At 36.0% G+C, this 25,160-nt stretch overlaps 1 protein-coding gene across 1 annotated transcript in view; it reads right to left on the bottom strand.

Moving 5' to 3' along the window:
* LOC135198562 (G-protein coupled receptor GRL101-like) overlaps nt 1-25,160 on the bottom strand; it is a 125,667-nt gene that overhangs the window by 64,112 nt on the left and 36,395 nt on the right. Inside the window, exon 6 of the mRNA XM_064226262.1 lies at nt 16,039-16,137. Within this exon, the coding sequence (XP_064082332.1) occupies nt 16,039-16,137 (99 nt within the window). The remainder of the gene's footprint in view (nt 1-16,038; nt 16,138-25,160) is intronic.

The raw sequence follows: 25,160 nt of genomic DNA on the forward strand, positions 1-25,160 counted from the left end.
AAAAAAAGGACATTGTAGCTCGATATATGTTATTGAATCACGGTAATGTGATATGGACTTATGTAAATGCTACGTGCTCTCAAAAGCGCTACTTAACTACCGGAGTCGAGGCGGGTTGATGTTGTCTCCAAACCAACGAATACTTCAGACTTTGCGAAAAGAAAGTATTTGAGGTTGAGAAGGGGAGACGACATAAACCTTCAAGCCTCGCGGGGGTAGCTGCGGTAGCTGGGGGGGGTGGTATCGCTTCCACTGACGTTCCTGGATTTATAAATGTACCTGCGTTCGCGCCCAAGCTACAGGTAAATCTATATCGAGAAAAAATTCCCCTTCGGTAAGCATATATGAATAATATAATTCGAGGTAGAGCGAACTTAGATATTAAAGGACATTGTAGCTCGATATATGTACCATGAATCACGGTAATGTGATATGACTTATATATATATATACTATAGTATATATATATATATATATATATAAATGTGAATAAAACAGAGGTTTTGCAGAGCATTAGAGAAAATAGAGAGAATAGTAATGCAAGAAAGAACAGGCTTGATTATAAAACAAGTAGAAAAGTTTAAATACTTAGGTTCTACTTTAAGCCAAGAGGGCGGATGTGAGGCTTAAGTTGACAGTAGATAAAAGTGGCATGGGGGAAGTGGAGAGATGTAGCTCGAGTAGTATGAGATAAGAATATGCCATCAAGCTAAAAGTCAAGATCTAGACCACAGTGATAAGACCAGTACTAATGTATGGATTGGAAACATGGACTCTAAGAAGAAAAGAGGAAGTAAAGCTTGAGAGAACAGAAATCGGAAAGCTGAGGTGGATTACGGGAATATCGCTGCTTGAGAGATTGGAAAATGATGAAATAAGAAGAGCAGGCTTAGTAATTTCAGAGGTGATAAAAGTCATGATTGAAATGGTATGGGCATGTGTGAAGGATGGATGACGAGAGGGGAATGAAGAGGGCTTGGGAAGAACCTATGAGAGGTGGAAGATCAAGAGTGAGACAGAGAATTAGATGGCTGATAAAGTGAAGGAAGATATGGAGAGAAGAGGTTTGATGGGGGATGATGAATTTGATAGAAGGCAGTGCAGGAGGCACATCAGGCAACCGACCCCTTAATGTAGGTTATAACATTTAATAAAGAGTATAATTATATCCGGATACGATTATATAATGACTTTCACAACATGAACACTTTCTTATAGAACAAAATAAAATGACCATTATCCTTCATAGGCAGCTTGTACAGGAGAAACTTGGGTACATGTACAAAGAGAAATAACTAAAAAAGAAATACGAATAAAGTGTACGAGTCTGCTGGTCTTCTGTAAGTTTTCTGCACATTCTTGGGGGTTCGCCAGCGATTCAGAAGTTAAACTACGTCCAGACGGAAGTGACCTGAGTGTTATTTAGTGTTTTAATTCGGGTAGAACATTGCAACGTCAACCCTTCAAACTCCACTTGAATATAGCAAACACATTTAATCAGCTTCCATTTTTTTCATTCATTTGCATTCTACATCGACAATTCTTTTGCTTGAAGGATAATGTGTTCCACAATTGTTTCTTTATTACTATATTTGCCTTCATAGACATTCATCTTTCTTCCAAAACATTTGCAGAGATCCTGCTGCCTCCTTCCTTGATTCAATTATTCTGCAATTTACCTTTTCTCTCATTATACTGTAGCGAAGGCGTGAGTAAGCGGCAGCGTCTACAAACTTAATAATGTATTCAGGCAACAAACAAACAGATCAATAACTCTTGCAGCCGGAAATGTAGTGCCTGACACTATGAATAATTATAATACGCGAACAAAAACAGATGACACAACACATTCATTTGTGCTTGTTGACAGATGGAAATATACATATAAATCGATACACAAGGCACGACTGAAGCTATGGTACAGACGGCCAACGAAGAATTGGCGTAGTTTCTTAATTCATTGTTCGTTATGGAAATATTGCCATATGCAGGTGCCAGATTATTACTTAACAATAAATTACATTTCCTTTCAAAGGTGCTATACTTGAAATGAATTATATTAGAACTGAGTAGACTTATTCAATGTATTAAAGATAATTATTTTGCTAAGTAAGGAAAATAGATACCGATGGGTCCACGATTTCTAATTTTATTCTCAACTCTAGCTTCGTGACAGCATACCGAAGATTTCCAAGTTGGCTTTGCTGCCGCTCGAGTCTTGACTCATGTATCGTACTGCGCTGGGGTGTTGTCATTTCGTCTCCTACAGTCGATAAATAATATATCAAGGCGTTAACATTCTTTGAAAACGATGTTTAGTTAAACTAATTTTGTCCTTTGATCAATAAAATAATTTGCATGACACATTTAGTCGGCCTAAATTGGACTCTGATTTTCCCACATGATTAGCCTAGGCCAATTTTCAGCAGTATACTCTCTCGGATACGTAATATTAATGAATATTTAAATCGACAATATATATATATATCTATATATATATATATATATATATATATATATATATATAGCTTTATTTGACTATTCCCGTTATTCTTGTTTTATTAGCCATTTTCGCCTTTCTTCTTATCATTTTCATAATTGCTTAACATAATTAACTCAGACCTAGCTATTCAAAGTCAAAAAGCAAATCATAAAAAAAAATCAACGAATATAAATTCAGTCTTATTTTCTATCGAATTCCTTGCATATCATCCCGTTTCATTTGGACAACCTTGGAAAGCTGTGGGAGTCAAAACTGACGAATACATTAGGAAAGGCTTACTTTCCTTAAAGCTTTTCTTAGGTTGATCTTTTTGTAGCTATTCATTTCTTCTAAATAGAAATCAATTCAAATTAGTTTCACATGTATACCTACTAGACCTATTACCATAAGCATATTATAAGTAGCTGAAAGGATAAGAAATATGAAAGGTGACGTTCTCGTTTAAGTCTATTTCATATGTTTTTTTTTTGTTTTTTTTTTAAGAAAAACCTACTGCTTTAATCAAGAGTTGCTCTTTGACGGCTACAGGGTGTAACAGAGTGTGATGCACATATTTGGGGAATGAAAGATAAAGTTTCTTTGAACAGAAAATATTTTATAGACATGTATTTTAAGGCGTCCGTTGTCGTGCGGGGAATTTTAAAATAACCGTTATCATTAGTGATGCTTTCACGAGTTGGAGTTCTTAGTGAGAACTGAGAAGTCGGATCTAGTCGCCTGAGATGTAGAAGAGAGCGGAGGTGGCGTATAGGAGTGATGGAAGGATTAGGCCGATGTTGATAAAGTATCTCCCAATGAAATGTATTCTTTAGGTTTTGAAGAAAAAAAAATGCGTGCATCATTGAAACCGTTCCCTCCCTATCCGTGGTATCACTGGCCACCGATAAAAACAAAACAAAAGAGTAAGCCTAACTGAATTCTGTCATCCCCGTCAAAAGATAAGTTTGCTTATTCATTAGACTTATTCATTAGACAACTATCAAAGACTTCATCAAGTGTAGATTTAAAAATCTCTTTCTTCTCCATCTAAAGGTCATCAGACACCAGTCATAAGCGTAAAGCTAGTTATGATTCCTGGTTCAGCAATGTCGTGACTAGGCTCTAAAATTCAAAGTTCACAAATGAATGTTGCTCAGCAACATTTACACTACTGTATTGTCTTGCTCTCATGTGGTGCTTCGAGGTGTTCCACCTCTAGGCCCATGTTCTAAATTTTGCCGTTCTTTAAACAATTTTATTCATCTATGTATGATTATCTCCGGTTTATTAAGCTTTCTTGATATCTCTCCAACAGGAACTTGCACCGAATGCAGTGCAATAATTCTCTCGCTCATCGAGGGATGTTTCTTAGACCGATAAATGACACATTGACATTAGATTCCCGTGTTTGTGAGATTCCAATGTTTTCTGTAAAATTTAACAAATGGAATAGTTCAACTACCTTCAACTTAATATTGAAATGATAATTTAAGGACTATGTTTATGAGATACTACTAGTGATAGGTGTCTCCTATCTATTTGGTAATGTATATCTATGGTTGCGATATGACGTTTTTTATCACTTCGTATCGTTCACGTCAATTTTGCTATATGGAAAGTAGTTTTACACAATAACATAATATAATGTTTCAAAGATATCAGTGACTGTTTTTAACGTCATTACACATGATTTCCTCCATCTTTGAAAAGAAAAATAGATAAATAAGGCATGAATCGTGCGTCAGGCAGGTGAACGAAAAATTATGAAACTCTGACACGAGTTTTTTGGCCGACAGTACATGTGGCTGAAATGCAGACATTGTAACGCGTATGATAATGACGATACATTTAACATGACCATAATATGAATGAAGATTTGTGTGTAAAAGACGCGTGACGTATGCAGTGTTTCTTGTGTCAGCGCGTTTGGCGCCTTAAGATGATGTTGTCAGGTGATTAGCTGCTGGCCAAGTGAGATGAAGGTGTGCGGGACCTTACAATGTCATCATACCATCATCTGCAATATTCTTCCGCCTTTCATATCAACATTCAGTGCTTCATTTCCATTACTTTACCTTCATAAACTTACTTTTTTTCATTAATCTCTCCCTCAATTAAGTACCAAGCCCTATTCTAATTCTTGCTTATGAGACTATAAAAAAATGGGGGAAAAAGTGTCCTCTTGCTCGCAAGCACTTCATTAACTCGGGTAATTTTATCAAATGACCTACTACACCATGCACCAGTGCCCTTCCACGCCGTATATCTATGGAATTTATTACAAGCTTTCTCTCGGACAATGGATATTGGAATATAAAAATTTAGGCAACAGGTCAAGCGCTGGCACCAGTTAGGTTATTCATCGTTGAAAATAATGTTATGATAATTGTTCGGAGAAGATGGAAAGTAAGATGGAAGAAAGGGGTTGAAGCTACGGGCCGAAACGACGCTGCAAACAACCGTAGGTAATGCCTACAGTTCGCTGCGTGAGTTACACTGACGGTACTACCCCGCCACGGTGTAAATTAGAATTGATGCCAGCATCATCTGGTGTTCCTAGGCGGTCACCCATCCAAGTACTGACCATAGCCAACGTTGCTTAACGTCGCAGCTCGGTTGAGAAATAAATAAATAAATAAATCTGATCGTTGCCTATAGGGGATCTCTTGTACGATTGGTGTTTACTTGAGAAGTATTTTACCGGAAGGACTCTCGGAAGTTAAGTATCGCACAGATTTTTGTCTCAAGTATGAAATTACTCACACAATTGAATTATAACGAACGAGTCATCCACAACCTCTTCCTTTCTAAACTCACTTTGCTACTTTCCGATGAAACCCCACGTTTATTTTATCAGGGTCGCGCCAGCATCTGTCCCCATAAAATAGGTAACTTTGTGTGTGTGTGTGTGTGTGAGTAAGGTTACAGCTTGTACTAATGTGCGAAGGGAGTGTTCGTATGTTTGCAATTTCTTTTAGTTGGAAAACTTGTTTATAGTTTTCGCATGTAGCGGTTGTAGCTATATAATCGCTCCTCGTGGGACAGTTGTTGCCTCTGTTGGTAAGAACATTATAATGAAAATATTTTAAGTGTATAATTTAAATTAAAATGAGACCTTTTCCACAAAAAACAGTTTACCGATAATAATAAATTTTCAGTGACAGCAGCCATTGCGATCGCATTCCAAGCCGTTGTTGAAACGATTCTACTCTATACAGATAATTCTATTATTGATATATATATAGGATATATATATATATATATTATATATATATTATATATATATATATATAATCAAATTTTAGGATAATATATAATTGTGTGAATAAAAAGGAGAAACTTCTTACAACGTGACTTTAAGTAATTACTGCCGTTCACACACGGCTTAAAACCACCCAGAGCACAATTAATTATGAAACCGACTCAGGAAGTGAGAATGAAATATATATATATATATATATATATATATATAATATATATATATATATATATATATATATACTATATATATAATATATATATATATATATATATATATATATTATATATATATATGTGTGTGTGTGTGTGTGTGTGTGTTATATGTGTATATATATATGTATATATGTATATGTATGTATGTATATATTTATACATATATATAGATATATATGTATATATATATGCATATATATGTATATATATGTAGTGATTACATAATAAAAATGATTACAAATAAAAATATGGAATGTTATTCCATATATATAAAAGACTAAAACTAAAGAGGTCAACCAGATTGCTTGCAGGAATGTGATCAGACCAGAGACGATAAAGATGACAGATACATACAAGTAGGCTAAGTTGACGTGCCGTCACCTGTAGTCATTCATTTGTTTATAAACTTTAGTCCAAGCCTCCTGCTTGAGACAAACACCGTGACCTATAGCTCAAGCGGCCTACGTGATTAGTAACTATGTCATCTGATTGTATGTTCGTATGTTCGAGCTACTGTCTGCTTCCTTTATGATTTGTAACCAAGATGGTGGTCAGAATAGAGTTAGCCATCATCATTGGCAGACCTGTACCTCTTTACCTAAGCTTTATCATGTAGAACGGAACAGAACAGAATTAGCCATCATCATTGGCAGAAGCGATCAAGCTATCGTCATTAGAAGACCTGTACAATCCTACTTGATCTTCACCATGTAATCTCAGAGAATATAAGTATTTTTTATACTTCGTGTTTTCTACTAAGAACCTCACATCATTGCCGAATCATCATGAGTTTAATACATCGTCGTCATAACCAAAGAAGATAATACCGACTTCGTAAGTGATCTACAAACCCCAAGACACTCCAATGAATATGGAAGTGCAATACCAACCGACTTAGCGTAAGATTATCGCAAGTCTAACATTACCTCATAGGGCGCCTTATTATACGAGGCAACAGCCCTAATATTGGTGGCAGATTACCAGAAGAACTCTACAACGTCTTCCGAAGAAAAACCAGAATAATGAACAAAGTATCATCAGAAGTCAACGACCACGAAAGCAAGAGATTCTTCAAGCAACTTAGTATCATCGTTTAGTGAGCGACTTCAGAAAACAACAAGAACTCTACAACGTCTTCCGAAGAAAAACCAGAATAATGAATAAAGTATCATCAGAAGTCAACGACGACGAAAGCAAGAGATTCTTCAAGCAACTTAGTATCATCGTTTAGTGAGCAATTTCAGTAGTGAACAACTTCAAGAAACAAACCCGACGTGTCTTTTTCCTACGGCAACGCAAGCTTCGTCTCTCATTAGAATCATTCAAGAAAACATCGTTATTGAGAGTTTCTGGCACTTCAAGAAACAAACCGAACGCGTCTGCAGCATCGGATCTTCAAGGGCTCGAATCATCCAAACAACGCGCACGGGGAAAACTGAAGCCAAACCAGGTCATCCGCTAAAAACAGAAGGAGGACCAAGGCCGTGTGTCGTTATCGGAACACCGTGACTTCCAACAAAAGCAAGCTAAGTACAATTTTTTATTCATTTGGAGTAACTGAGTGTTTCCTTTGCAGGTCGAATTTCGTTATTCCTTTGGCTGAAGTTACGAGACATTCTTAATCTTACTTTTTTACAGAAATTATCTACATCATTGAGATTTCGCTACTGCGAGTTTTTTATCTTTGAGTTTCTGTTTCCAGAAGTTCTACTGAAATATCATAATCATATACTGTGTTAATTTTATCATTTTGGGTGATTATTAATCCTTTACGTAACAAATCATATTAAACAGTGAATATGCGTTTACACAGTAGACGTCTGTATTTATACAGATGCATGGATAGGGTCGTTAGGCACCGTAGTGATTAGAAAACACACAAAAACAAGTGGAACACCCGTACAAATCTAGATGAATTAGAGGTAACACTATTTCGGGTCATGACAATAAATGCTCCTTTGCAAAGTCCCGATCGCAGTTTTAGCCTTGAGTTATTTTGAGTTATACGCATAAAATATCGAACCTCAATGACTCAACTTTAAAAAATACGGCTGGATTGCAAGGAATAACATGTCTATAAAAAACTTTCATTAGGCTAAATGCGCTGACCAGGATCCCTCACTATTTCAAATTTTAGCAAAGAATGAAGTAAACAACAGCAAGTACAAACAGTTAATATTGAATGCAGTAGAGATAACTTGTCTTAATAGTAATCGCTCAATTCCTAACAGTTCGTCATTCATACGTTCGTTGCTTTATACGTAACCAATAACAGAATGCTAAAAACACACAATACGTTGCCGATGGTAAACAGTAGCCCTAGAATACAGAAAAAAACAAATCGTGCTTAAGCAAACTCGGGTACTGTGTCATCTAGTCAAGCGGTCAGGGTCAGTTAAATCTGCCGAGTGTTCAAAGCATAGGACATTTCACATAAGTGACTTCAGCGGAAAGGGAGAGCGATGTTGAAAAAATTAAAAAGGAATTTCCCTATGCATCACACGACCATATCAAGTAATCAGAGCAGGTTCTCGTTTTTTTTAATACATAAGTTATTATAAGTAGTGGTGGATTAAGCCCCGACTGTACGCTCCGTAAAAATTAGAATATCTTGTTTTATTCCTTTAGTACACGTAATATCCTGTATTTACGGACTCACCGTCTGTTGTTCGAACTTCCCTAATGAGAAGTCCGGATAAGCGAGCGCGTACAGATACCTCTATAGTTATAAAAAAACATTGATCTGTATCTAGTGTAATTGTTAGATATCCATCTAGGGGTATACAAAATATTATCTTACCTCCTGCAAAATAAGGCGTGTTTATCAAAGGACAATTCTATAAACCTTCAAACATATTAAAACCCGTTTGAACAAAAAAGAGACAGTTAATCAAATAATAACTTATATAGAAGAACAAATCATTTGTCTCATAAATCGCGATATTGTTCAACGACCCAACAGAATTCTCCCACAACCGCAGTCGCAGTGTGCACGCAAAATCTCGAGAAGCATGCACCCTCGAATGTCTTAGTGCGTGTAAAAAGACCTTGCTGGGAAATGAAATTTTAATCCTTCCTGACACTCTGAAATATAACGATTTCCGCGAACAAAGCCCTATACACAGTTGACTCACAGCAACAAGTTAATCTAGTAATCCACAAAACCTATACATATAAATATCGCATTTTTTTTATTGTTGCTAATTTTTAATCACGCCAGACCAGTCGTAGATGAATCTCTCTTATACTCTATCTAAAGTAATATCCGTAAAGTCATTCAAGCAGAGGTGATTCAGCAGAATTTTTTCTTTTATCTGAATACCAGGAAGTTTCTCCACTAGCGAGTGATCTCTGGGAGAAAAACGGATGTCATTGAAAACAAAATACGGTCTAAGGACAAACATAAAGCTATATACGTACCTTCGCATAGACTCCCAATGAAATTTCAAAATAGAGATAAATGACGAAGTTGAAAAATGTTAGTAATAGGAGTCATTAGGAAATCAAATAGGCCCATATAATTTTTCCCTCAAACGTCATGCCATAAAAGATTGGACTTGGCGTATCTGCGTAGATTTCTGTCGCTTAAAGAAGGAAACAACTCCCGAGAGTTTCCAGTGCCATGTACCGACGACATTTTATCTCTGTTAGGTTAGAATAAACTTTTCACCAGCTTGGACTTACTTAAAGGCTTTTACCAGATACCATTACCTAAGTGATTGTACCTCATACACCTTTTTCAGCACACTCAGGGGACATTATCAATTTTTACGTATGCCTCCGGCTTACGTTGCACCCCAATTACACTATAGTGTTTGGAGACTTTTAGGGGATACCCTACATGCTTATATGGTTGGTCTTATAATCTTTTCTAAATACCTTAGAAGTACATTCACATAAACTAGAGCTAGTGCTACAGAGACAAAGACAAATAATCTCAGAGTAAAATATCTAAATGTGAGTTTTTAAAAACCGAACATGTTTATCTAGGTTTTATGTGTCTAGTCAAGGTCTTAAAGTAGTCCATGGTAAGGTGTCGGCTATTCATAACTTCCGGTACCTATTAACGTAAAAGGGGGATACAGCACTTTTGCGCTGTAGTGGGTATTACAATCGTATGTAAATATGTAACTCTTCAATCATGACAGCTCCTTTAACAGATCTTACGAAGAAGGGCGTAGATTTATTATGGTCTGAAAAGCATCAACAGGCGTTCGATATCTTAAAAGCGGAATAATGCAGCTCACCTAACTTAAAAATCCCTGATTTAAATAAGGAATTTTCTTTTTATTGCAACAGACGCCTCAGACCAAGGGGTAAGAGGGATACTACTTCAGCAATATGATAAACAGTTCTTCCTATAGCTTTTTATTCACGTAAACTAAAGCCCTCTGAAAGTAAATATGCAGTAATAGGCAATGAAGGGCTAGGTATCGTTAACTCAATAGTACATTTTAAGTTCATAATATACGGCTATCCTGTTAAAAAAACCTTACTGACCATAAGTCACTTACCGAGTTTTTCAAAGGCTTTAATCACAGTCCCAAAAGAACTCGGTGGCAAATGATCATTCAGGTCTTTGGAGCCAAGTTAAGATATCTACCTGGGAAAGCAAATATCATAGCTGACGCATTTATCCCGCAATCCCGCACCATACTGCAAAGAACCATTAATTGGACTAAAAGATATAGAAACATCCGTGCCTATTGTTAAAACCGTATCTAAACAAGAAAATTCATTAACCCAAGAGATCGCGAGCATTGAATATCTGGGTCGGAGCGCAGAACTGTTACAAACTGAACAAAGCAAGAGTCAACAGCGATAAGCAAAACAATAAACACTTCGAACGGAAACAGGGTCAGCAGCAATAAGCAAAACAATAAACACTTCGAACGGAAACCCTAAAGCAAAAGTATATTTAAAGTATGTGTATCAGAATTATGTAATCAAATGTAATATTATATGTAGGTCCGTGACGAGGAAAACCCGAAGAACACAGCAGGTGTCTAACGACCAGGTAGTAGTAATAATCTCTTTCATACCAATCGTCCTAAACTGGTTGCATTCCGTCATCCAGGGTTCTCTATTATGTCACAGAAAGCCAAATCACTGTTTTACTGGCCTACAATGCTTACAGATATAAAAAGCACATAACTAATTGTAAAACGTGTCATGAAAACAAGGGATACACTAAGACACCTGTCAGTTTAAGGGCTTATCTCGTGCCAAATCAATCAATGAAAGAATACACGTAGAATCATTAACAGAGTTACGAGTCTGACAGAGGAAATAAACACTTCTTAGTGTTAATATTCCCCTTGACACGTTATATAGAATAATGCACTAAAAACAAAACCACCGCAATTGAGTGCGCTAGGAATATTTATGAGTGCTAAATCAGTAAACATGGAATTCAACACATGATAATCTGATTCGGGTGGTGTAAATCAATAATCTCCTTAACTCGTTGTGTGAATTCCTTTCCATTAAGAAAACCAATTAATATATATTTTATCACCCAGAGGTCAATCGGTTTGGTAGAATAACGGATAAATAAAAAAGTGTCAATGTCTTACGAGTTACATTCGTGATATTGGCATCCGCTGGACATTATAGCGGTTCTCGTGGTTTTAAATACCTTTATCATTCATATCTTGTATCTGTAGAAATGATACCGCAAGTAGCCTTATATGGTACGCCGCTAGAACACTTTTCCACATATTCAAGCCAACCATTAATTTATCAAATATATATAAAAAAATATATAAATAAATAAATATAAAAAATCAAATAAATATGGATACAAGTGGAGTCAATATAATACACTCCGTAAGAAGTCGGAAGGGTTACAAATTATAATAAAAAAGGAATCACGATAAAACAATAAGCAAAACGTAACCATAGGTTAATTAAATATCCAAATAAATATGCGTAAAGATTTGAACTCTAACTTAACGCTTTAGTAATGACAAATAAGCTAAAAGTTCAAACACATATCAAAACCTACTGACATATTGTCTGTCCCGGTGATTTATATTCGTAGTCAATGAAAAAAAAAAAAATAAATAAATAAAATAAAATAAAATAAAATAGATTTTAAAGTCAGGAAGTCTAGAAGTGAAAATGTATATCTATGCAAATAATCTTACAGGGCAAATAATAAATATAGAATTTGTATGGAAACCTTTTTTCATTAGTTTGAATAAGGAATATCTAATTTAACATAATTACATTTATTTGCAATTATGCAGATTTCCAACATGAAACTAATATACTGTTCAATTTTGGTACTGTTTTTTTTTCAGACATTCTTCTCGTGTGGGTCGAGTATTAAAACAAAAAATACCCAATTTATACTAAAGTCGTATTTAATTACAGCAAGTAACGTAACTCTTAAGCTGGTGACGATGTCATCAGTTCAAGAAGGTCTGTCGCGTTTGCCGTATCAGCATTATTTCCTTTATACCTCAAATATCTGCTTGCACAGGCTTCATCTGTGTGTGTCGTCTCGCGCTTGCAAAGCAGGTTGACTGGAGAGAGGAATGCTTAGCTCATGAACTTCACATGTGGTTCATGGGTCACGATGACATGACATAGCCATAACCTATTCTTATCCGTTTTAAAATTAATGAACAAAATAAGCAAATAGAATTTCTATAACCTCAAAATGAATTAATTTTTTCTGAACCTCATAGACAATTAGAATCAATAAATCAGCTTACGACATTGGTAAACGAACATTTAGAAGTATCAAGTCATGTATATGAAAAATTTACTTGCAACATTAGCCTATGACAATTCAAGTAAATCACATTCATGGGAAAATGTCACATTTTCTTGAAAAACCCAAAGTTTATATAGAAATTAGTTACATAGTGGGTTCTTTCGTTGCATCACCTGCCTATTAATAAAGTTTAAAAATTAACCTCAGAGGATGCGCGCGAGAAAATTGAATATGAACCTTTTGTTAGGGGCACATAGGATCGGATTTTATCACAACTTAATTTCAGTAAGCATAGAGAAATACAGAATCATAATTAATATTCTCTTTGACTCTTATGTTGCCTGGCAATCTTACAAACAACTCCGTTTCACACTTCTTTGTCTAGTAACTTACTACCAGTAATATCGAATTTTCTTTGGGATTCGTATTGATATCTGTTTATTTTTTATAATTATGGATATTTTTACAGTCATCATAGACCTGGATAGGTTCACTCATTGTTAATGCCATGGATAAAAAAGTTTGTACAGCTGACTCTTTTGAATTCCATAAAATATCAGCGAATTCATGTGGGTTAAGTCTGTTCTTAATGAATTCTCCTTCCCGTATTTGATGTTGTCTGAATTCATTTTGCCCTTGTGACAAGTATAATTTCACTTGCAGGCTGATTAATGGAACCTGGTTACAGTATCCTGCAGTACGAGAGTTTCACATCGCAACTTCAAAAAATCGTTCGTCGCTGCGGACGACGGCAGTCAAGTAACAACCACCTACAATGTGAAAGGAATAAGCACCATCATAAGTGAACAAACTTATCGCGAGGACTTCTTTGACCGACACCCGTATCCCGTCGTTAATCTCGTTTTAATGCGGAACGCTCCGGCGGCTGTCGGAAATCGACTATAAAAGGGACATACTTCCGACAATTACGACCAGAAGGATATTCAACTCTACGTTGCTGGCGAAGGACTCATGCTGAGGGTGATTTTATTCATCGCGAACGTATTCGTGTGGCTTAGGATGCAGAGAACAAGTATGAGCGCAAAATAGAACGTTGGACCCCGCCCAGGCAAATTTTCCCCTTGTTTTAACCATTTGGAATTGGCCATTTCATTTGGCTATAGGTGGTTGTCTGGAACTGTGTAATGGATGAAAAGTTGTTCGAACGCTAGTTAAATGTGTAGTAGTATAACCTCGGTCATGTATCCTATATATAAAGTATCATGTATCCTATATATAAATGATCATAAATAACAGAGTCGAAATATATCTTTGCGTGTACGCAATAGGAATCTATTTAAAATGCACATATATTAATCATAATTATATGAATCCATATACATATGTATAAATAAATCAGGTAGCCTATAATCAATCTGTTACCTTTTATCTTACCAATAACTGCAGATATATAACAGTTAGCATAAAAATCAACGAATCAATCAGCATAAACAATAATTTTTATCAATTCATATATGAAATTTTTATCAGTTAAAATATGATTTTTATCATGTTAATCTTTATTCTATGCGATTATCAGAGTACATTAGTATTTTCTGTAGCATATGTATCTTAATGACATGAAGTGAAAAACTGTATCAGTATATATCACGTGATCACTATTATTTACCAATATCATTATGCTTTACATCTTATTACTTGAATCTGTATTTGTGTACACCATGAATTTTTTTTTTACTTATAAGTATTTTCTATTTATCTATATATATTCACATAGTGTCTGTATCATACTCCTATAAGTCAAATGCAAGTCAAGCTTGAGTAATATTCAGTGTTTGGTTTTGGTAGCTGACCAAGCTTTTATGTAAGTGATTACATAATAAAAATATGGAATGTTATTCCATATATATAAAAGACTAAAACTAAAGAGGTCAACCAGATTGCTTGCAGGAATGTGATCAGACCAGAGACGATAAAGATGACAGATACATACAAGTAGGCTAAGTTGACGTGCCGTCACCTGTAGTCATTCATTTGTTTATAAACTTTAGTCCAAGCTTCCTGCTTGAGACAAACACCGTGACCTATAGCTCAAGCGGCCTACGTGAATAGTAACTATGTCATCTGATTGTATGTTCGTATGTTCGAGCTACTGTCTGCTTCCTTTATGATTTGTAACCAAGATGGTGGTCAGAATAGAGTTAGCCATCATCATTGGCAGACCTGTACCTCTTTACCTAAGCTTTATCATGTAGAACGGAACAGAACAGAATTAGCCATCATCATTGGCAGAAGCGATCAAGCTATCGTCATTAGAAGACCTGTACAATCCTACTTGATCTTCACCATGTAATCTCAGAGAATATAAGTATTTTTATACTTCGTGTTTTCTACTAAGAACCTCACATCATTGCCGAATCATCATGAGTTTAATACATCGTCGTCATAACCAAAGAAGATAATACCGACTTCGTAAGTGATCTACAAACCCCAAGACACTCCAATGAATATGGAAGTGCAATACCAACCGACTTAGCGTAAGATTATCGCAAGTCTAACATTACCTCATAGGGCGCCTTATTATACCAGGCAACAGCCCTAATATATATGTATGTATATCTAATAAAAGGAGCCTATAAAAACACCAAAATATAGAGAGAATAGTACTATATTTCAGAGACTGCAGTCTCTGAAATATAGTACTATTCTCTCTATATTTTTGTGTTTTTATGGGCTCCTTTTATTAGATGGAATTCTGTTGTAACAGAACATTTTTACCAATCATGTATGCATATATATATATATATATATATATATATATAATATATATATATATATATATATATATATATATGAACTCTATAAGTATCTAACAAAGAGAGAGAGAGAGAGAGAGAGAGAGAGAGAGAGAGAGAGAGATTTCTTTAAATTAGTCCAGAACTGTTTTTAACCAGTGGCGAAAGGCAGTCTTGTTGAAACTTTACTCGCAGAATGATCTTCCTTCTTTGATTCAAACCTATCACCGTGCACATAAAACGTCTAAGTCTCATTCCCTCTGACCGACTGTTCCTACAGAATACTGTCAGTTTCTCGTTGGACGAGTGGTTTTCGCGCTCGGCTACCAATCCGGTGGTCCGAAGTTCGATTCTCGGCTCGGCCAACGCGTAACCAGAGGAATTTAGTTCAGGTGATAGAAATTCCTTTCACGATATAATGTGGTTCCGATCGATCCCACAATAAGCTGTAGGTCACATTGCTAGGTAACCAAGTGGTTTCTAGCCATGTAAAAATATCTAATTCTTCGGGCCGGCCTAGGAGAACTGTTAATCAGCTCACTGGTCTGGTAAAACTAAGATATACTTAACAGAATACTGTTAACTAACTGCTGTATACTTACAGTTAAGCTCATCTGCGTGGTTGTCAGTGCAGTCAGGCCACCCGTCACACCAAAAGAACCTGTGCACCTGCCGACCTGAGCCACAGGATACCCAGTCACCTGTTGGGGAATAAGGACAGAAGTCGAGTTATTTTCATTGACAAAAGGATGATATGCATTCGAAGGTCGAGATTTAATGTACGTATGGTACCCTGCCATGAAGTAAGGCTAAGTTCCGAAAAAAAAAATTCATCCGTACATTGAAATTTTCAACTAATATATAAAAAGAAAAAAAAACGAGATGAATAGAAAATACGCCCATACACACATACACACACACACACACACACACACACACCACACACACACACACACACACATATATATATATATATAATATATATATATATAGTAATAAAATATATATATATATATATATGTATATGTATATGTATATGTATATACATATACATATATGTATTTACGTATGTATGTATATATATATATATGTGGATATATATGTGTATTATAATATATATAATGTATTAATATGTATGATAATATTTTTTATATTTATATAATATATTTATATATATAATATTATATTTATAATATATAGATCGAATAGATAGATAACAGATATAGAATATAGATATGTATGGATATATATATATATATAATATATAATATATATATATATATAGTATACATTTTATATATATATATATATACGGATATAGTATACGTATATATATGGTATATATATATATATATATATATATATATATCTTATACGTATATATATATATACGATATATCTATATATATATATATACATACATACATACTATAAATAAGTAAATAATTATAGAATACATAGAAAAATAAATTTCTAAATAAACCAGTTTGCTTAATGAATATATCAATAAATTAGATAAATAAATCTATACGTAAATAATAACTAAACATATGAATAAAGAAAATAAAGTCATAAGTCAAAAAAGAAAACAGCTGTACGAAGGGTTTTGCTTAAATCATACTACGCTGGCCTGCGCAAGACAGCGATAAATTGATTCATCTTTTGCCGTAGAGAGAATGGGTGGGGGTGTGGGGGTGGTGGGGGCAGGGCCTTATGAATGGATGAATACAATCTCAAAGGCATGGTACCGTATCATCTTCGTTCAATAATATACATTTATGTTCAATAATTTACATATGATATATACATTGCTATATTATACTTTTTATTTCTTTCCTAGTTCCACAAGTATTGACCACTTTTTTCTTAGCTGATTTCAAAAGTATTTTTGTAGATCAAGTACATTTCCCTCCTTCTTTCTTTCTTTCTCTGTTGCACTCACACTATGGACTTCTGGTATTTATCACTTTTCCAGGTATTAAAATTAATTCATGGCCTTGAGGAAGGGATTCCTATCTGTGGATATATGATAGCCATTTGTTGCGCTGCTTCACAACCATTAATCCTTCTTACACAAAACCATGTCCTCTGAAAAACCGGTGTCCTAATGGGATAAACACGACGAAGTAAATGGAAACAAACTGATGCAGACATAGAGAGAGAGAGAGAGAGAGAGAGAGAGAGAGAGAGAGAGAGAGAGAGAGAGGTTAATTTTTAAAACATGGCACTGTTTCCTCACTTGTAGACTATCGGAAATATTGTGTCTAGATATTATGGTGATACATCAGCAAAAACTTAATAAAGATTAGCAGGATTTTTTTTACAACAGGGAGTCGGGGGAGGTGGGGTGGGGTTGGGGGGGATGGGAGGCAACGTAACAGATTGGGATTCCCGTTGGTTTTGAATGTTAATTTTGTGCAACTATTATGAATGTGTTTTTAGTATTGCCAGGAAGTAGAAAAATGTTGTCGCTATTTTTTCTGTGGACCTTCAAGTAATTGGAACTTCAGTAACCTGATGCAACGCCAAAGCTGGAAAGGTCATTTCTGACCCAAGGTACTGTATTAATCCCTCTTTGTTTCAGAGTTTGAAGTGCCAGAATGTTACATTATGTTATCTAAAGTGTTTCTGACAAATATTAAATATGAATAACAGTGTCTTCATTACAGAATATAGGTTTATCCTGTTTATGATCATACAACTAAGTTCTTCTTGAACTTTGCAGCCACGGCCTGTCCAAATCAGCATACAATACCGAGATCTAAGTTTCTCCTTTTCGAAGGGTACTGAAAAGGATGGCCGAGTTTGAAAAGAAGAAGCGATCACAAAGTTCACTCTTCAAGTTTGCACGGACCTACATGAGGATGGTATTACTCATACAAAAATTCACTCATACCACTAGTGACGGTCTGGTAGCTGCACCTGTAGTCCCTTGATGCTCTGTGTAAGTACTTCTTTGCTTATAGTAAGCAGAAGTACGTCAGGCCGGTTCCACTTTACCTTACAAGGATGACAGCCCTTCAGAGCACAGATGCAGACATACATCAAGGGTTCATGGATATAAACTTTGTAGTCAGCAAAAACCAGATCACGTTCTGTGCCTGCGGTGAATCAATAGCATCATGAAAGTCCCTAGAGGACTCGTGGGCATTACACGGAGAGATTCTTCCTTACAGCTCCTGAGCTTAGTAGGCTTCCTGAAGGAGCACATGTGATGGATGGCTCAACAACAACTACACGTCAGGAACATCATGACCTATCACTGGCTGTCTGAACAAGAAAAGAAGAGAACATAGCTTAATAAGAAGAGAACATAGCTTAATAAGAAGAGAGCATAGCTCAACTCAAGAGTGTGCTCATATCGTCCATGAATCCTATGAAGTACGAGGGTGAAGACATCATCACAAAGGTTGTGATGCAAGCTTAGGCGTAGAAAGATGTGTACAACCAAGAAGACACTGGGCAGCAGAAGTATGCCAACTTTGCTGAGGAACACATCAACGCGAATGAGGTCAGTGTCTGAGCCAGAATGAAGGTTCAACTGAAGATATGAAAAAGTGGATGGAAGTCGGTGAAACACAAAGTGGCTAATCAGGTAGTGGAGCTCAAGGACGACAGATCACTATTTGCCCACATGTTGATTGTTGCACGCTCAACACACAGATCCTCAAGAAGAGCATTGGCCAGCATGAGTATGGGTCCCTCTCATGAGCCTTGTTCACTGTGAGTGGTGAACTTCTACCATGCACAGACAAAAAGCAAACTGATGGCTGTGTTTGAGGACCTGACAAACAAAATTATTGTTGATCTGCAGCCAGAGGATGTCACCAATGACACTGCTCCCTTGACACCAAGGAAGGCAACTGTAATTGATGGAATGACAATTGTCCAGGCAATGGGTAAGCCACCTTGAGTCAAGACATGTGCTCAATGGGCTGACCACTTCTTAGCTACACTGGAAAGCAAGTTCATAGAAAATGATGAGCTCCCTCTAGTCTTTGACCGTTATGATCTTTCCACTGCATTGAAAGAGGCAAGGGAGAGACGCCAGGGTGGTAAGCAAGCAACTGCTTATCATGTCACAGACAATACACCAATTGGCAAGGTGTCAGCAAGGCAGTTCCTATCCAGTACCGCAACCAAAGATGAATTGACAGTTTATATTGCAAAGAAAGCTCTCCACCACTTTGAGGGTAAACCCAAGTTCATAGCGACTTCGTGGCAAAAGGTCCTCTTAAACTCTATGGATGTTCAACATCTCTGCAGCTCCTAAGGAGCTTACACGAGACTTATCCTGCACAGTCTGGATGCTGTTCAAAGAGGAGCAAGAGAACTCTCCATTCAGTCACCTGACTCTGACGTTTTTGTTCTTGCAATCCACTGTTACCATCAGCTCTTGAAGGAACACATACTTTGTCGTCACTGGTGTGGGGAACAAGAAGCGAGTAATTGGGTGTGGCGCCTGGATGACATTCCTCACCCTCAGCTACCACCAGCAACAACCTACGGGTGGAAGGAAGAGGAGGATAGACTAGTACCAGTACTAACAGGGGAACTTCCATCTCCAACTGCAGTTACGCACCTCATCAAATGTGGGTGCAAGAAGACTAGTTGCACATCCAACTGTTCCAGTCGGTCGCAGGGCCTCAACTAGGACCAATGAAGTGTGCAATAATGTCAATCAGGCACTCTTAGGAATTGAAGAGAATGAAAAAGAGGGGGTCCTTCCATCTAATTATGAATAACACTAATGAACATTGAAGTTCTATACTAAATTAGCTGATCAAAACCAGCCAGATGGTGGACCGAAAGAACTAAATAAAACATGTTTTGAACTATGAGATTACCTCTGTATGTACAAGTTCAAGGTGAAAAAAAACCAGAGTTGTTGAAAGGGGTGTTTCTTCTTAATTATTATATTACTTTTATCAAGAGATTGGGTGTCTTCTTTGCATACACAATGTATTTTGGGATAATGTAATAAAATTATTTAGAACGGTTCGGCCGTAATTTGAAATTGAGAAAATTGTATAAAGAAATCATAAAAAAAAATGACGACATAATTTTCTGGTGAGTTGAATCCTTCGAGAGCACAGTCCAACCAATGGCCAAAAATTAACATTTGAAACCAACAGAAAAACATGCCCCGCCCACCCCCTCCTCTCCCCCACCGCCCCCACCCCACTACAATGACATTTTGAAAGAAAACATTAAGTAATCTTTGACCTAATTTTTATTCTCAAAATCAGACGCTCTTTGTACGTGAACAATATATCTACCTACATAATTAACTTATAAGAAGAAAGCACATCTTTTGCGGTAGAAGTTACCAAACAAAACGAATGGATTACTCCCCTTAAAATGATAATTACCATGGAGCACAAACAATCAGTTTTACTGGATAAGCCTACTTCTTCATTTGAGAAATAAATCGTCAGAGTTGATCAAGAGAATGGAATTAAGAATTGTGGAATCTGGCAATTCGATCTTTATGGGCTGGAATTAACTACCAGTTAGCGTAAAAGAGGGGAAGGATTCCGGCATGCCATGCCAACGCAAGGAATTCCTATCCTCCCAATTTTAATATTTTGCAAAATCTAAGGGGAAAATATGGGAGAAGAGAAAACTATAACTAACGGAAACTTTGGTACGGTGTGAGCTGTGGGAGACGATAAAAAGGAGAAAATAGATTATAAGTTTGAAATGAATATATATTATTACACTGGCTCCATCAAAACACTTACTAAAACTAAGCAACTTAACGAGAAGCAATATCAGGAAATGTAACATAAAAACACTAACTAAAAGAGCAATTCATTGTAAGGTAACTCCAGGAAATGCACTGTCAAAACACTGGCTAAAACAAAGCAACTTATCGTATGGCAGTCTCAGAAAATATATCACCAAAGCAATAAGTAGAACAGGACAAATTACCATGCGTCAGCAATTTAGTATTAAGTTACGTCAAGAAATATATATATATCTATATATATATATATTTATATATATATATATATATATATATATATATATATTATATATAATCATAACACTTACTAGATACAGAGCAACATAGCGAAAGGTAACTTCGGAAATATTCCATCAAAACACTACCTAAAACAGTAACTTAGTATAAGGCAACCTCAGGAAATCACATACACAATGAATGAAACCGCACACCTAAGGGTATCATCTCGCAATATCCACTGAAAATCTACGGTGCAGCCACATTCCTTTCAAATATTCCACACAAAAAAGTAAAACTATTATCATCATATCGCCTATGTTTCATTTCCGGCAAGATTGACCCAGCAGGGTTCCAGTAACTTCAAAATACGTAATTCACTGTTTAAACTGCATTCAATTTATTTTTAATCAGAATTCGATGCCAGTTTCATTGTTTCCTAGTGCCCATGTGAACAGCTACTAAGGATTTATAATAAATTTTCTGTTTGTTTTATGATCACGAAATGACGTGGTTCTAGAGGCAAAAAAAAAAAAAAAAAAAAAAAAATTAACTGATTTTAAGTGTCTTGACGCATATTGTAGTTTTGGTGGTTTCCCTAGGATTAGAACTTCAACTTTACATTTCATTTATAAGAGTCTTCTCTTTCAATTTTCTTCAGCATTTTAACTACTGAAACTTGGAATTTATTTATGTTTATTAGAGAGATCTTCAAGTTCTCATACTTCGCTTCCTCCAAGAGGCGCACTAAATTTACGCATTCCTATTTTGACATCAATTTTGGAATCGAGTAACTACCACATGTATAAAGCGCAGCGGATTTTTCATAAAAAAAAGACCTAAATCAATGATACTTGCGTAGGATCGAACTGTTAATTCTAGCTTATGGGCGTTATTGGTACTTGAGATTAACAATCTAAAAATCAATGATTTATAGTGTTATTTTGGTCAATGTTTTAGTCACAGCATCATTGATATATCCTAAAATCTTAAATGAAACTCCAGAAAGAGCTTGAGACGAAAACAGCGTCTAATTTTCTCTGTTTTTGTTCGGTTTGCGATCGCGATCAGCCTCTCTTTCGCCCGAAGCGGTAATGGACCCCTTGAATGAAACTCGTTCTAACACAAAAGAGCCTTTCATACTTTTTTTCCTTTCGCTCTCCTTTCTCTCGTGGCTCCGAAAGAGGAAATTGAAGAAAATACGACCAAGCGTCAAGTGAACGAGTGAAAACGGCCGCCACTCACATCTAGCAAAAGCAAAATTTCTATCTCTTTGAATTTTATTTTTCGCAAACAAGGTTAGGAAAGCAATTTCCTTTAAATGAAAGGAAGTGCTAGGAGGGAAGTTAAGAGATTTCGGATTCGTACCGCGCAAACGTCTGGGATAAAACCCCTCGAAATTTTGCCCTTGATATTGAATGAATTTTAGGATATATTACTGAATTTTCGACTAAAATATTACCAATAATAACACCATAAGAATTGGTTCTTAGATTAGTAATATTAATGAGTTACCAATATCGCCTCACCAGCCAAAATTAAAAATTCGATTCCAGTGCATATTTATTGGCCTTAGCAGGTAACTATGTATCTGGTAGTGACTCTAATCCCTGTTGGGTCCATCCCGTAGGAAATGAAATGTCAGTTTTTATGTACTTATGTAGGATATTTTCAAATAATCAAAGCCATATTTTCAAGTTCTCCGTCCAGTGCTTGGAAAATCATCGTTCATCGCGCTACTTGAGGCCAAATGGATAATGATCACAAATAAAGCCACGAAAAATGATAGTGGTGGAATTAAGAGTACATTACGTTGATCACAGGCGAAACAATTTTCTTATCTCGACTGGACACACAAAGAGAAAGCTTTAAGAGAGATAATAAAATGAGGTTTGAAAGGCCACGGAAATCAGCGAATAATATTTGCTTTTCATGAGCACCATTCGAGGACAGCTTCCTGGCAAAGAACAATAGACAAATAGACTACAGGATAACACAGGCATAGCACATCATCTCAGCTGAGAGAGAGAGAGAGAGAGAGAGAGAGAGAGAGAGAGAGAGAGAGAGAGAGAGGGGGGGGGGGGGGGGGGGGCCTGAACATATCTCCCAAATAAGTGTCAGAGAAATTAAAACATGTCTCGATGGGGTTGCGCAATCATAGACCACGAGCAGCAATGTCTAATCATTTCAATCTGAATATGTAGCCATTAATTCAAGGGTTTATTTGATAACATCTCAATACTTTTAGGGAAAATAACGCCCAAAATAATTGTATAATTTCGGTGGCGGTGTTTGTCGTTGAAATACCAGTGTTCTTAAGTGAAAATGTATTTGCCTTAGAAAACACAAAGACAACTGTTTTTTTTTAAATAAATATTTTCCATAGAGTTTATGTAGAATTAATTGTTTTTTGTATAAAAATTTTCTTCTAAGAAAAAGCGAAAGCCTCTTATCAAATCGATAGTTTCAGAGAGCTTGATTAGTAAAACCTCTCTCTCTCTCTCTCTCTCTCTCTCTCTCTCTCTCTCTCTCCCCTCTCTCTCTCTCTCTCCCGAACCTGGTAGCTAGACTTGGCAAACCACCAGCATCGATAAATCTGATATCATGACTGACAAAGCCTGACAGGTGATTTTGCAACACTGCCAGTTCCTCGCAACAAGAACTCCGGGAGCATGACGAAACTGACGAACACCTCCCGTTACACGCAAACCTTCTCAAACTGGGGTCATTGTGTCACACGACGCAGAAAAAAAAAACAGTAACAAATTAAGGAAGAATACGAAACCCAAAGTTTTTTCAAGTGTCGTAGCTTGATTTTAAAGAGTATCAGGTAACTTGAGTGTGAAATGAAACTTCAAGCGACTACGAGTGAATGAAAACTCGGAGTAATTGATGTAAACCAATTAACTTGATTGGATATTCGCCAGCTTCCTCCCAAAAATAGGAAAGGTGAAGATTTACTTTGATTATGCACAAGATACCATATACCGATAGGACAAATTAAAGTAGGTCCACGGATCTTGTACAGGTCAAATTGGATGAAAAAACGTCTCAAGACGGAGAGAGAATGCTTTATTATATTTGTGACATTTGACTATACTCTGTTTTTTTTTTCATCTGTCCATTCGCCTGTGGTGTTTTTGTATGGTAACACTGCGTCCCGAGCTTTAGATAGTTACGCTGTGTGTAAGTTTTAGGTAAATAAAAGGATATCGGGGTGTACATTTGCAACTGAAAAGTGTTTTAATAATTTACTGTATGCGAATTACACCGTTAATATTTGAAATAGGATATTATTATAATCGTTGAATGTAAGCTGAATGTAACTATCTAAAGCCCGGGACGCAGTGTTACCATACAAAAACACCACAGGCGGATGGACAGATGGAAAAAAACAGAGTATAATTAGACATTTTTCTAAGATGTCATTGGTATTTGTGCACTTTTCTTTCACTTCTGTTAGCATAATAATAATAATAATAATAATAATAATAATAATGAGGTAGGATGCAACCCGGAACCCCACACTATAAATACACCAGGTCGAATTGGAGGACTGTGATAAAAAACGAACAAACAATAATAAAAATAATAATAATAATAATAATAATAATAATAATAATAATAATAATAATAATAATAATAATTTTATTATTATCAGTATTATTATCATCATTATTACTAATACTATTCATTATTATTATTACAACGTTTCTGCAAACGAGAGAGAGAGAGAGGGAGAGAGTAGAGAGAGAGAGA

The sequence above is a fragment of the Macrobrachium nipponense genome, chromosome 22 (genome assembly GCF_015104395.2).
Source record: "Macrobrachium nipponense isolate FS-2020 chromosome 22, ASM1510439v2, whole genome shotgun sequence".
Taxonomy (NCBI): Eukaryota; Metazoa; Arthropoda; class Malacostraca; order Decapoda; family Palaemonidae; genus Macrobrachium; species Macrobrachium nipponense.